Genomic DNA, 14,636 nt, shown 5'->3' with positions numbered 1-14,636 from the left:
TGAGACACCACCCTAGTTGGCAGATATTCATGACTTCAATATCTCGGTGTCCAGTACATCAGCATCCCAAGGAAGTCCTCCACTGACAAATCTCCACAGGAACTTCCTGCTAGTGATGACCACTGTAGCAGGAAGTGTTTGCCTACATCTCTCTCCGCTGCTTCCACCCGAGCCGGTGATCATTCTCTGCCATGGTTTTACAGCCCAGCTTGCCTGGGGAGAGCGGTGGTGTCTTGTGGACCAACACATCAACCCACTCGAGCTACAGGCAGTGTTCTTAGTCTTCCAGCACTTCAGACCCCTGAAGCAAGTGTGGGAAGAAAGTGATGGTGATAACAAACAACAGCACCAGGGTGGCCTACATCAGGCAGGCAGTGTGTCACTGCCCTGTTGGAGAAAGTGGTGAGCCTGTGGTTGTTTTAGAAGGTTCTTCATGTTCTGGGACTAGAGAACAGGGGCGTAAAGAGGCAAACCCCTACAAGACAAGTTGAGGCTTCACCCCAAGGTGGTAAAGCGGAAGTGGATATGTTCACCAACCGACGCAACACCCGCCACCCGCTATGGTTCTCCCTGGCAGTACAGGATGAACCACCCTTGGAGTGGACGCTTTTGGACAAGTGCCATGGTCAAGTCAGCTGCTTTACGCTGTTCCGCCTCATCAATCTCCTGTTGGGCCATCCTCTCAAGGCTTTGCACCTGAGAGGGAAAGCTGAGGAAGGCTGGACTGTCCATACAGGAATGTTGTATGCAAAGAGGTCAGGGTTCCAACATTGACGCAAGGAAAGGAGGCTAGATTCCCTGTCCTAAGCAGCTGGGTCTATTCTTTCTTTTCGGAGTGTTTGGTGGATAGAGGGCTGGCTGTGAGAGTGTTTGCAGCAGCCAACCGGTCTTCTGCCACCTTCTATTCAAGCAATTATTGGAGGGGATCAGGAGGCATCACCCAGTAATGGGTGCCTCCTTCCTGCAGTGGGAACTGCGAGCAAAATTTCAGTGGATGCCTGATTGTGATTGGAGGAGGGTTACAATATCATAACCTTCGTCTCTGCCTAAACTCAGCCACACAAATTAAATAGAAGTAAAGTACTTTGTGTCTTTTGTTTATTCGCCTACATTTAGATGACGACAAATTATTTTGAGGACTCTCTTTTTATACCTGGGTAGTACTGACTCAGAGGGCTATTTGATTGTATACTTTTGATCACAAGTTTTGCATGTGTTGAAATAACACTGAAACTAATTCTAGAACAGGCTCTTTTTATAGCATAATATACTCATATTTATTAATAATATATACAGTGCTACTACAATGCTGCAAATTAACAGTGTATACAATAAATCATTTTCAGAGAACCCCCAAGGTGGTTTTATCAAATAAGAGAAAAATTCTTCTCCCAGGCAAGACTGTCAGAATAGGTTGTGTAGAGCCACTGGAGGCTGCTGACCCAAGATAAGAGGAGGACAGGTAAAATACAGGACATGGTGCAGTGACTTGCAAAATAACAGTGTATGGCAGAATTGTTTAATGTTTCAAATTACATTTTTATAAAACTAACAATGTGAGTGAATAAAAAAATATATATATATATCTTTAGGTATCATAATATTAATTAACATCTACTTTATTGACCAGTTCTGCTTGCACAAGACCTTGCTGTCATCAAAATGCTCCAACACACGTGATATATAGACAGTAAAACAAGCTACTTTAAGCACAAAAGTCTAAAAGCAGAGCCAAAGAGATGATACTAGACGCATGCTCATTGGCCTGCACACACAAATACACATCATCACACACACACACGCACACACACACACAAAAAATAAAAAACATGCACAACCTCGGGCATGCCGGGAGTCCTAATGACCTGCGCTGTGTGTTTGCGAGGGTGTAAGAGTGTGTTTTGAATTAGGAAGAGGAGAGGCAGAAGATGAACTAACGATGGCTGCTAATAATTACAGATCTGTAGTGTGGAGGAGTTAATGAGGAGCCAAAGCCTCCCATGATGCCCGAGTAATAATGAATGAGGAGGGAGAGAGAAGAGGGAGGGGGAGAGAGAGAGAGAGAGAGAGAGAGAGAGAGAGAGAGAGGGGGTGGGGGGGGGGGGGGGTGGTAGCTGTCAATTTGAGAGGCCGCAATGCCCTTTGGTTTCTCTGCACTCTGGGCATGTCAACGAGAGAGGAGCCTTCCCAGAGGAGGCTCGTCTCCACACTAATGAAGATGTGACAGACCTCTGGTCCGTGACTTGCAGAGTATAGGAAAAGAGGAGGAAGGAGGATGAGGAAGACAGACAGCTAATATGAATTGAAAGGCACTGAATAGTTGAAAGGTTGCCGAGACCTTCTAAAAGAATGAGACATAGAAGCAACAATGATTATTAGACTGATAGGTGCTGGGTTTTAAGATGTTTCGATTGTTGTAAATGTCAATAAAAAATACACTTAAAAAACTAGATTAGTAAAAAAGAAATGTTGCCAATGGCCTTTGAAATAAAGTTGAACACTGCAAGTACTCACTAGAGAGCTGGTGTAGCTGGGATCGGAGGTGTCATCCTGTAGGTAGCGTGACAGGCCAAAGTCAGACACTTTACACACAAGGTTGCTGTTGACCAGAATGTTTCGTGCAGCCAGGTCACGGTGGACGTAGTTCATTTCTGAGAGATATTTCATCCCTGCTGAGATCCCACGCATCATTCCCACTAACTGGATCACCGTGAACTGACCATCATTTTGCTAGAGGACAGAGACAAAACAATTAAAAACAGTTATATATATATATAAACTTTGTCACGATTAACATAAATGAGAATAGCTGGAGGATAGAGAGATGTCAGCAAATGGAAATATAACTGCTTTTTTCAATGATATTGAACTAAGAATGTTGATTCTTTACTGAATCATAGATACTATGTTGACTGGAAATTCCCCGCTTAAATGTTGTTATTGCAAAGACATACAGATTTTCTATTAGTAATGTCTTCAGAAAGGCTGCCCAGTGGATCTCTCCACCAGAATTTGAAGATCTAGTATATCATTATCATCACAGCCAGAGGGTGCATGCTATTACAGTGGGAATGGGACTAGATGTGTTTTTTGAGCTGGCATGTACATAAGAAGTAGGCTAATCTACCAGCTTTCCCATCTATTTGAGGTTGGAGCAACGTTGTTTCTAACGTTAATAAACTAATGATGTACTATTAAAGGTTAGGTTTTCATTCCTGCCCCTCATTTTAAATGTTTTTGTTGTTTTCACTTTGATATTACAAAATTGACATCCTGGGATCTTTTTTGCCTTTCGAATCCTCTTTTTATCCTAAGGAAAAATAGACTTGCATGCAGGCATCAATCTCTTCAGCATCAACGCATGGTGCCCCTACCCCTGTCCGGATGCTCTGAAGAGCAAGCTTTGAACCCCCGAAACACAGTAACAAATAAGAGGGTAAGGGAGATCGATGGAAACACAAGTCGGATATGGCGGTTAGCAAAGCCAACTTCAAAGAGCCCCTTTAAACCCACCCTAGATCAAAGTGGAATAGAACACCAATCCATGAGATTGAAGGAGGAAAAAAGCGAGTTGAATATTGATTAAGCTGTATGTCTGCTCAATCTTGACAATAAAAGAAAGAGTAAAGAGTCCATTAAAAGTGTCAAGCATTAATAGAGAAATTAAGGGCTGACAGAGCTAACTAATGGACATTCTCATATTAAGAATGATTTAAATATTCATTGTCATGAAACAAAAAAAAAGAAGGTTTATGAGGCTCATTCTGATTCGTATTAGAAGGGATTCTTAGCATGGACTCCTTTTTGTGGACTCTTTAACAATTAATTTCTAATTTGTTTCTCATTTCCATAATGCAAGGTTTCTATTCAACTCATGAATAGGACTTTTGATCATCTCATATAAATATTTGCAACTTTGTATGAAGTACATTTATGAGTTGACAGAAAATACTCACCCTGAGGAATGAGTCAAGGGCCCCATTCTCCATAAACTCTGTGACGATCATGACTGGACGGCTCTTTGTGACTACACCCTCCAGACGGATAATGTTTGGGTGATCGAACTGGCCCATGATTGACGCCTCAGACAGGAAGTCGCGCCTCTGTTTCTCCACGTAGCCCGCCTTCAGGGTCTTGATAGCTACATAGATCTCCCGCTTCCCAGGCAGCTTCAAACGGCCCTTGTACACCTCCCCAAATTCACCTTGAGGGGAAATGAGAGGTGTAAAGTGGTTGCTCTTTAAAAAATGAGAGCTGATCTACTTTTGTCTGATGAAAAAGTGATCACACAAAAGATTAGTAGAGTTGATGGGATCTAAATCTATTCATTTGTCAAGCTTATTCACATCTCAAGTCTCTTGGCAGATATTATAGATCGTCATTTAGTCTATATCAAGCATGCTGAGTGTTGTCCAATACTCCTCTAGTGTTTCGCCTTCATGTTATTCTTAACAGTAGGGCTCCTCTGACTCCCACTATTTATCTTTCCTAAAAGCCAGCCAAATGTCTTCGTATTCCCCAATCAAAGAAAAACAGGCAAGCACTATCTGGTAAAAATCTGGAATCTGTTTGATTAATTATCACCACCTTAATGTCCTGCAGAGACACCACACAGTGAAATCAACAAAAACGGAAATCTTTAATTAGTTTGTACCCTTGCATCCTTACCCCTATCCTATCTCTCTGTCACTTCCTCACACCTATCTTGCTGAGTAGGCCGGTCCACAGGATCTATTCCAGGCCCAGTTTCATTACCAGGGTGTATGTTTGCCTCTAAATTAACCAACACATACGGTATCAGCATGCCCTTCCTACTGTAAAAAAAAAAACAAGGTGTGACCTGTCCCTAGGAAAAAGAAATGTTGGAGAGACATGGACATATAAAGCTGACTTTATAATAGCCTCCAGATGCTCAGAATTTCCTTCAAAGCAATCAGCCCTCAATAAGCAGCTCATCAATTTTAACAGACATTTTAACAATGAATAAAGAAATTACAAAAAAATCTCCACCCATTGTGAGGTTAATGAAAGGGGCAAGCCAGAACATGTAAGAGACTAACACTAATAGGCTCCAAAAACAGAGAAGCACAGGGAATAGGCTGCAAGGCTTGAGTTATTTCCAATGCCATTAGGTCCCAAGGTAGCTGGCCTATATGCCGCTATTGCTCTTGACATAGGCCCTTGACATGTTCCCATGTGATGTGGCAGCAAAAAGGGCTGTGCTTTAAGACCTTGAACAGATGCAGGCTAAACAAGCATACAGACATTCTCATGTAACATGCAGACACACATGAAAACCTAGCAATCTACATTCACCTTATGACACACGCACACACACACACACACACACACACACACACACACACACACACACACACACACACACACACACACACACACACACACACACACACACACACACACACACACACACACACAGATAGTTCAATAGCACCCATTCCACTCTCCATACCTGCACCGATGACCTCCTCAATCTTGACAGTGGACACATCAATCTCCTTGGCGAATTCTCTCACAGCTTCGTTTGGGTCTTCGTAGGTAAAGGGATCGATGTAGATCTTCATCCCAGGGGAGCCTGAGAAGTGGGTCGGGCAGCCCAGTGGGGAGGGGCAGTTAGACATGTCGGCTCGCAAAGAGAGTTCTAGAACAACCAAAGTGCTCAATGAGCTTTCCAGAAAAAGACATCGTTCTTTTTTTGTTTCTTTGGCTAATGTCTATTGTGAACAATTGATGAATGCAATTGCCTTTCAAGTCGTAGCCTAAATCACAGTGTGACACAGCATTACTTACAATCACTACAAGCTCTTAACAGTTGTAAATTATGATCCTCCATTTGCCCTATTGTCCTCCTCAGAGACAGGCATACTACAATATGCAAATTAATATTAGCACATTAAATAGTATAGGTGGATTATTACAGGAGTAGAACAGACAACAAAATGGTGGTTTCAAGATTCTGTACTTGGAATGGCGAAATACACCAGAAAAGAAAAAGAAAGAAAGATGAAGGGATGAGGGTATATAGAAAATGTAAATGTACATTACACTAGCAGTCTCTGCTCTTTGATAGTGGTAAAACCAATTTCCCCACAGCCTTTCCCTGTAGGAGCTCATAAAGAGATAAAACCACTGTGCTATCAACTAGCTCTTTATGCTGTTTTGCAATAGGTGACTCAGTTCACAGACGGTAGATGTCTGCAAAGGGAGGAGAGATTGTCAGTGTTGACAGGCCGGGTGGGGAGAAGTGGCGAAAAACACTTGTAAACAAATTCAATACACGCTGCCACAAGACGGACATTACGGCGAGCAAGCAGACGTCAAATCATCATTTCTACAGTGACACCCAAGGGCAGCCCTCTTTCTCAAAGCTGTTTAGTCAAAACCCTGGCAGCCATGATTGGAATAAACCCATCTCCATCTAGTCAATTTGTGCCTGCTTATTTGCATAAGCCACATAGAGAGTGGGAGGGGTCTCAGGAGACACGAGGAGGATAAGGTCTGGTCTTGGAGGGATCAAGGTGCCTCACCTCGCTCTTGACTAAAAGCTGATTCTAGTTAGCTCACTAATTGCCTTGAACCCTGTCTGTGTGAATGTAATTGCTCATTAGAGATTCCATACAGATTGGATTCAAGTTAATCCATCAGAGGGTTTACAGTTTTGCATTCCATAAAGTCGTTCTATCTACAAGTGTCGCCAAGCTGCTCACACAACACCACTGGGTGGAACTCAAAATCTCAGCAGGGAGCCATGCAACAAAAAAATAAGAAATTAAACACATGTGCGCACGTCCACGTCCACATGTATATACCCATTACTTTCTAATTCACAGTCCAGAGTTCCCGTTCATACATAATTTAAAGTGCAAACAGTTTATCTCTCTCCCTCCTTCTGGTGCAGCGCTGGCTAACTGAACTCATCTTTTATTTTATGGCCATCAGATAAAAAATAGATTCCTGCTTAAATATTTCATAGTTCCTTCATTTGAGTGTATGAAGCAAATGTATTTTTACCCAACATATGAAAAACAACAAGCCTGTCGGGAGAGAATGCATGACTGCTGCGATGACTCATGGGCATATAACACATACCATCACTTCATACCTTTTCCAATTACTCTGCCACATATAACAGAAATGAGACAAATTGTCAAACTCATAAATTGAATGAATTTGGATTATAAATCCAAACAAAATCCCTTGGCTAAAACACAATTTCTAAAACGGTATTTAGTTGACCTTAATTATGAATTACAGTTTACTGCACTGCACTTAACCATGTTATTTTCACCAATGTCCAGCATTTACCCTGTTATTAGTCTGCCCTGCTCGTTTACTGAATGGCCCTAATGTATCCACAAATCAACCTTACGGCAGTAATGCTAACATTAATCTATTACTAGCATGGGTACAATCAAATTACTGGTTCTACTACACAGAAAGGTCTTATTGCCTGAAGACAAACAGCAATGTCAGTAAGTGAAACTGTAGCTACAATAATGCTCATCTTTTTTAGTTGAATAATTTAGCTAATGTATTAATCTTTTACCAAAGAAACATAATTTATTCTTACTCCTTTTCCCTAACAATATTTGTAATTTGTCAATTTCAGTATATAGTAATTATATGTTTTATGTGATTATCCACTTTGAAAAACTAATATGCACAACTGCAGGACACTGTACATCTATAACGAAAACGGTCCCATTTCATGTTAGTGCGAGATGCACACTAATCTATTATGTGGCTTTGTGAGTATAATGAGTTGAGTTTATTTCCTAAACACAAACTAATTATCCATCGTTTGATGTCAGTAAATCATTTGTCAGACACACACTGCAGCTTATTAGCATGGAAATCACAGAGGGGATCTAAAAATTGTAGGGATTAACAGTCACATTTGTATAGATGCTAGTTTGGGTTTATCGGGAATGTGGTTTGACCTCTATGACTTAGGATGATGAAGGGCAATAACGATTGGTATTCTACTGATGCTCAACAATTCAGTTTATGCTTAAGCGCTCTCACTGAAACCACATGTACGAATGCAGTATGCTGCTGCAAGAAAAGCAAAGCAACTGAAGTATAAACATATTTGGCATCTAACAACTAGATTTGTTAAATGGGCTTCTAAATCCCATTCTCAGTCAGTGTTAGCACAAGATGCTGTAGTATAAACAACAGCTGAAGCCACAAAGCGACAAACAGGGTTCGAACATTCGTGATTCAAGGATGTGTTGATAGTCATATGCAGAGAAGCACTAGTGCATAAAGTAAACATGCAGCGCTAAGAAAAACTTCTACCGTTTAATTAGCTGGTTGTGACAGGTTGTTAATGTGTGGAAAGAGTAAAAGGGAATTGAAGAGAAAAAAATGTATATGCTCTGATGCAATGAGGTGAGTATAATATGTTGGGATGAACTGATGATACTGTTCGCTATTAAAACCAAACAGAAATCCTCAGCACTTTGATTCGTGTGTGGGAATAATGTGTGAGCTCATGCCTGTGTTCCAATCTTGCTTGTCATGACATCCCACCCAGTGTTTGGTGTAATGTTAGAGGTCTCACTTTTACTCCCATGACCACACCGCTCTGCACTACTGAATTTACAGTACCAACACCATACTCCTTGATGCCTGTCACATTAGGTGGGTTGGGATTGAGGAGACATCATCTAAGGTGTGTGGCAACAGCTGGAACAGTAGACAGCTGGGTGAAAGCCGGCAACACATTCTTGAAGATTCACAATAAACAATTGGCTGAGCGGCGCTATTTAATTGTTGCGCTGAATACTGTAATTACAAAACTGCCAGTCAAATCTTGAGAGAATAGAAAACAATAATGCATCATGGGGTGGGGGATTACTTCATGAGTGTTGGTGGTTTGAAGGTTGAAAGAATAAAGCTATGAATAGGATCCCTTATCAGCATTTTAGTTCCCCTCCACTTCATTGCTTTTTTTTATGATTAGGGCTGAAAGTGACTCTGATCTTCTGTTTATTTTCACCACTCATGTTAATTGCATTTGGTTACCACAAAGATAGCCTGTGACAAAACCGAGTGTTCTGCCCAGGTTTAATGAGACCCCGGATGCCACTGCTCTAGCTTTGACACAAAGTAACCATGCTGAAACGCTTTGCTGTGTCAGGCTCAACAAAACTCTATCCCCTCGAGTGAGCCCCTTTTCAGACTGCTAGGTCGGCAGTACATAGGGCTTTCATTTGAGGTACAAATCTCATACACAACCTTTTGTGTGTATGTGTGCGTGTGGAAGGTTGTATGTGTGTCCCTCCAGGCTCCTTTCCCTCATCAGTCGGAGCCAGGGGAGTGCTTGAAACATGACTCAATCACAGCTATTGTAGAGCCCTGAGAGATGACTGTCAGTCAGTGCCGTTGTGTAAAGGAAGGGAAATGTAATTTACATCCATACATGCCTGCTACCTCAGGTAATTTCTCTTTTACCTCACTTTCTTTTCATTATATATAATATAAGTTCACATGCTTATTTACTTTATATGGCAGAAGTAGAGGACTGGACAAAGGGGAAAATGGAGGTGTAGCAATATCAATGAAATAGTAAAGGACAATCAGAAGAGAGATATCTGAACCTATGCAGCACAATCCTCAAATCTAGTTGATGAGAAAGATTTGAACTAGATCTGCATCAAAATCAACATAGTAAGACACAATCATACCAATTGCCTGATAGCACTCGTGATTTTTGGAGTACACCTTAAACCACTTTCTTATGGGCTTTAAGTGTTAGGATGGACTCACCTCTTCCTGTGCTGTAATGTTGCAACTTGTCACTGTACACCGCCTCCTTGGTGTATGCCCTTTTCCTGAGGGAGCAATGAATATTGAGAGAGAAGAGAGAGAGAGAGAGAGAGAGGTGACAGGATGAAAGGAAGTGTAAACGAGGCCTTATTACTCTTCATGTTTTGCTGTATGGCCTGAAAATGAAGTGGCTGAAATTGAATAAGTTGCAGAGGGGTTAGCAATGGCAAATTAAGTTTATGAAAATGAGCTGATTTTTAATTAGACCTTGATAGGATCTCTCTGCTTTTCATCTGTCTCCTCTGCCTCAGCATCAAAAGAGCCCTGCCCATTTGATGAACACTTTACTTGCTCAAAGTTGCATGCAGCACTGCAGAAAGCTTGACTTTCATTTAAAGTCGCGCAAGATAGGAATATGACAGTGTGACAAACTGCTGCAAAATTAAATTTGCTTGACTTAAGTAACTTAACAGGGCAAAGTAGGAGCTGTTAGGTTCTCTAGGAAATAGAATATTCCATTTAAAATATGTCAACTTAGCATTTTACAAAATGCTCTTTGAGTTTATGGAGGCAGTTCAAATACTGTGTGTTCCAAAGTTTTACCTGGGGATGTGGCTGTATGCTAGTACACTATGTCTCAAAAACATACCGTACTGGATCAGTTTCAGTATCAAAGAATGCCAGAAAGTTTAAGCAATTTTTCAGATATAACAATGTTGACTTTTACTTTGACAGAATGTATTGTATGCAAAGTAGTCATATATGTTTAGATTCAGATTTTTCATGCAGTGTTGCCATCTGTCTTTCTGTATTGCAAAGCATGGTGTTCATATTTCTATGTCCACCCCCATATTTGCCAAAGTTCACCAGGAAGCTACATGCTGTCATTACAATGGAAAAAGTGGGCTAGATTTGTTTATGCTTCCTTCAAAAAGAAAAAACATTGGTAGTAGAAGTTTATTTGTCAGGGATAGGTGTAACAATATAGTCAATAACTTTGCAGCAGCTTATGCATGTACGGCAAGTGACCAAAAGGGTGAACTGTGGTTACCTGCTGCACACGATGGAGATAGCAACAAGGGAAACAATGAAGACCACTCCTGCCGCCGCTGACCCCGCAATCAGAGGAAGCTGTTCCCTCAGCTCAGACTTGAAGTCATCTGTGTGACACAAAGAGAAAGACAGACGGACAGACATGGAGACTGGCTTAGGTAGAGCTTAAGAAGCATGACTGTGTTCATTCAGAGGTGTGTATGTAACTGTGTGTTTGGGAGATAGAAGGAGAGATAGAGAGAAGAAGAGGCAGAGCCGACTGGTTAGACTGGGTGTATGGATGGATAGAGAAAAACATATAGATCTCTGTGCTGAGCCCGCGCTGACGGAAATCCGGTGAGCTTTAGAAAGACTGACTGACAGGTTGTGTTTGATAAACCAGGAGAGAGACACAGAGTGACAGAGAAGCATAAAACTGATGGTGAGAATAAAGCGCGGACGGCCTCTCAGTCTTCTCTGCTGCAAAACCTGTCACAGACGAGCAGGCAAGAAAGTGTACCTTGGAATGTTGTTTCTCAGGTGTTGAAAAGGAAGTCATCTACTGCCAATCACACATGGAGCACAAACATGTTTTATGTGCATAGCCGGGCCAGGCTGGTGGTAGTTCAGAGGACAGCTTAAATGCCTGCCTTAAAATCTCTACACAGCAGAATTTTCAGTTATCTTTTTGTGTGCCTGTCTTCCTGCGACTTTGGCACCCGCAAACACTGTAGTTAAAGCAATGCGGGATTTAGCATGCTGCAGGCAAATCAGCAGCTTCTAAATCCAATCCCCCTTGTAGAATGGGCCTATTGGATTAAAGTGATAACGGGAGAACTAATGCATTTTCGAAGCGGTGTGAGAGCTGGGATATATAAGGAAGCTCAATGTGACAGGAATTGCTCACTCTTTTAACTTGCACATTTATTTAGGTACTTTTCAAGCAAACAGTGTGTATGATGTTCCGGCTTCTCAAGTTTTGAGGAGGCACATTAAGCGTGAGAGGTCCAGATAAATCTCCCCTTCACCCATATGGGAATGGTGGTTGGTGAACTTTCCCTGAGAGCCGGACAGCTATATATATATATATATATATATATATATATATATATAAAATACACACATATGACATCTATCTGATAGCTACCTGTTACAGTGGATAATGGGCTCCTATTACATTCAGTTAGTTAGCAGGGCCTCAGTCTATTACAGAACTTGAGAATTGTGACATCAGTGACCCTACTGATGGACCAATCATTTCTTTTTCATCACACCTGTCAATCAAGTCTGCACTGCTTGCAAGTACACGTGTTTGTGTCTAGAGGTGGCAAAAAAAAAGACACCTTGTGGAGGCAGAGGGAAACGTGCTGACAGAAAGACAAAAGGGATTATATGTTTTGAGAAAAAACATGAAGGGAGAGCAGCGGTTTGGTGGCGAGCGGGTGTCTTCATGATACAGTGAAGCGGCTTGACAGGAGAAGGGAGAAACTGGCAGAGGGGCAGGAGGTGGAGCCTTGGGTGTGATTTTCAGCAGTTCTCTAGCATCTGCTGCTAATTGCCTTGACGAATGTCGTGCTATGGCAGCGAGCCAACAGATGAACTGTAAACAGTGTTTGTGTGAGCGGGTGCGAAGCGTGTGCACCCTCATGTGTATGTGTTCGAGAGAAAGACAAATTGTGACCGTGAGGGTGATGCAAAGGGGCCATGACTGTGCCACTACATCTGCTCTGCGCTGGTAAATAGCCACGATGATCACCTTCATCATCATTAATAACCTTCCCATCTTCCCCTCCCTCAAGATCATCACCCTCTCATTCATCTTTTACATCTTCATTAATGCAACCCAATGTGAAAATGTCTTTCACGTTTTTGATATTTTGAGCTATGGCCACACGTGCTTGGTAGTCAAGTAGTCCAGCAAGGCACAGTGATGCATGCGCTTTTGAAAATCTACTGAATGTTATCCAGTGAATTGTTAAATCCTTCCACACTGAATCATGCTTTGTTAATTTAGCACAGATATTACTGCCTGGCAGCTCTATGAAAAAGAACTAAATGAAGAAGCGATGTACAACACCACTACTACCAACCCTGCACACACACCTCCTTGCACTTACACTAATGAACTTAGTTCCCCAACCTTGCCGAGTAGCAGGTGTTTCAGCTCCTCTTCATCCCCTTCCCCTCTCCAAAAATCCAGCCCCCCCATGGCAAAAAAATTAATCTCATCAACTACTAATCACAGCTATGCATTCTGGGACGGCTCTTCAGCAACAGAAGGGCCGGGTGAAAAAACCAATTAGCTAAGCATTTTGGATCAAGCACAGTTAGAAGCACAAAGAAAAGACACTCAGAGTTGTACATATTCAAAGCACACCCACACACACACACACACACACACACACACACACACACACACACACACACACACACACACACACACACACACACACAACCTGACACACACACACACACACACACACACACACACACACACACACACTCAAACCTGAAATTAATTAAACCGTAGAAATAGAAGTTCAATCCAACATCACGGTTCCCCTCCACCTACTAATAATAATAATGCAACAACAAATACAAAGAGTGACAAGAGTGTAAAAAAGAGACAGGGCGTGTGTATGTGTGACAGAGTGACAGAGAGGGATAGAGAGAGACAGAGAGAGCTGTTTCTCCTGGCACGACAATCCTTACCATCTGTGAGGGTTTGGAAGCACATCTTGCTGCTGTATTTGCCAAAGCCAGCCACAGTCCTTGCCCGCACCTGTACCACGTAGACTGTACCTGGCCTGAGGCCCTCCACGCGTGCAGTGTTAGTTTGGCTTCGCAGGATGGTGGAGTTAATCTCTGCATGGTCCTAAAAGGAGCAACGAACACACAGGGAGCAGGTTAGAGATGACTTCCAGAGAAGATGTCAGCGGCAAGGTGAGTTGAGAAAACACTGTTAGATAAGGTCCAGAATAGTAGTAGCAGGAGTTTGACAGGGAGACAACAAAAAGACTCATCAAGTGTAGTTTATTCAGGATATAGTATGGAGAAAGTAGACCAAATTTTGAGGAAATCAGTTTAGAGTTTATATTGTAGTTGTTCTTAACCAGATATACAGGAGATGTAGTCAACTTTTGATAAGCAGTATTGACAGAGGATGGATAAAAACAGTAGATAGTAGAGAAAAATGTATTTAAAAAAGAAAATTAGGTCCTAAGGGCCCATTTGTTTTTTTTTTTTCTTTGACTTTTTAATAAGGCTTTGATCAGTTTGAACTTCAAATACACAGCACTGCGAGAAGTATTCACACATTAAAATACACACAAGTCCAGCAATCACACATAAACACTATAGGTCCAATTCATTCAGTAGCACGCCTACACAATATGGTAATTAAGGCAACAATTCTTGCAAATTATAAAGAGCAATAGCTACTTCTGAATAGTAATTAAATAGTATTACTTGTCAGTCTCTTCAGATGTGCTTCATGAGGCAGTTTAATTACAGCAAGAAGTTTGAACATTACTTGTCTTGTTGTATGAAGTAGGCGGCTTATTAAATATGATGGCAGGCCAGTTCCACCTATAGAAAACATTTAGTTTTTCTTTAAAGGGAATGTATAAAATGCTTGGTGCAGTTTCTGTTGTAACATTCTATCAAGGTATTTGCCCTTTTTCGTATGCTCAGTTTTTCATTTGAATAACTCTAAGTTGTATTTCCACATGAATGTATGTATGCATACATATAGCCAGCCATTATGTAAATAACTATGAAACCTGATCCCCAGATCCTGTATCTCTGTC

General features: G+C 41.6%; 1 protein-coding gene across 2 annotated transcripts in view; it reads right to left on the bottom strand.

Moving 5' to 3' along the window:
* The window catches only part of LOC129089426 (ephrin type-B receptor 1-B), a 142,842-nt gene that overhangs the window by 17,807 nt on the left and 110,399 nt on the right, over positions 1–14,636 (bottom strand). For both annotated transcript variants that reach the window (XM_054596876.1, XM_054596875.1), the window contains exons 7-12: positions 13,540–13,702; positions 10,847–10,955; positions 9,796–9,860; positions 5,474–5,662; positions 3,957–4,204; positions 2,515–2,730 (exon numbers count right to left, since the gene is read on the bottom strand). In XM_054596876.1, coding sequence (XP_054452851.1) covers positions 2,515–2,730; positions 3,957–4,204; positions 5,474–5,662; positions 9,796–9,860; positions 10,847–10,955; positions 13,540–13,702 — 990 coding nt within the window. The remainder of the gene's footprint in view (positions 1–2,514; positions 2,731–3,956; positions 4,205–5,473; positions 5,663–9,795; positions 9,861–10,846; positions 10,956–13,539; positions 13,703–14,636) is intronic.

The sequence above is a fragment of the Anoplopoma fimbria genome, chromosome 3 (genome assembly GCF_027596085.1).
Source record: "Anoplopoma fimbria isolate UVic2021 breed Golden Eagle Sablefish chromosome 3, Afim_UVic_2022, whole genome shotgun sequence".
NCBI lineage: Eukaryota > Metazoa > Chordata > Actinopteri > Perciformes > Anoplopomatidae > Anoplopoma > Anoplopoma fimbria.
This window is presented reverse-complemented; position numbering and strand designations above follow the sequence as displayed.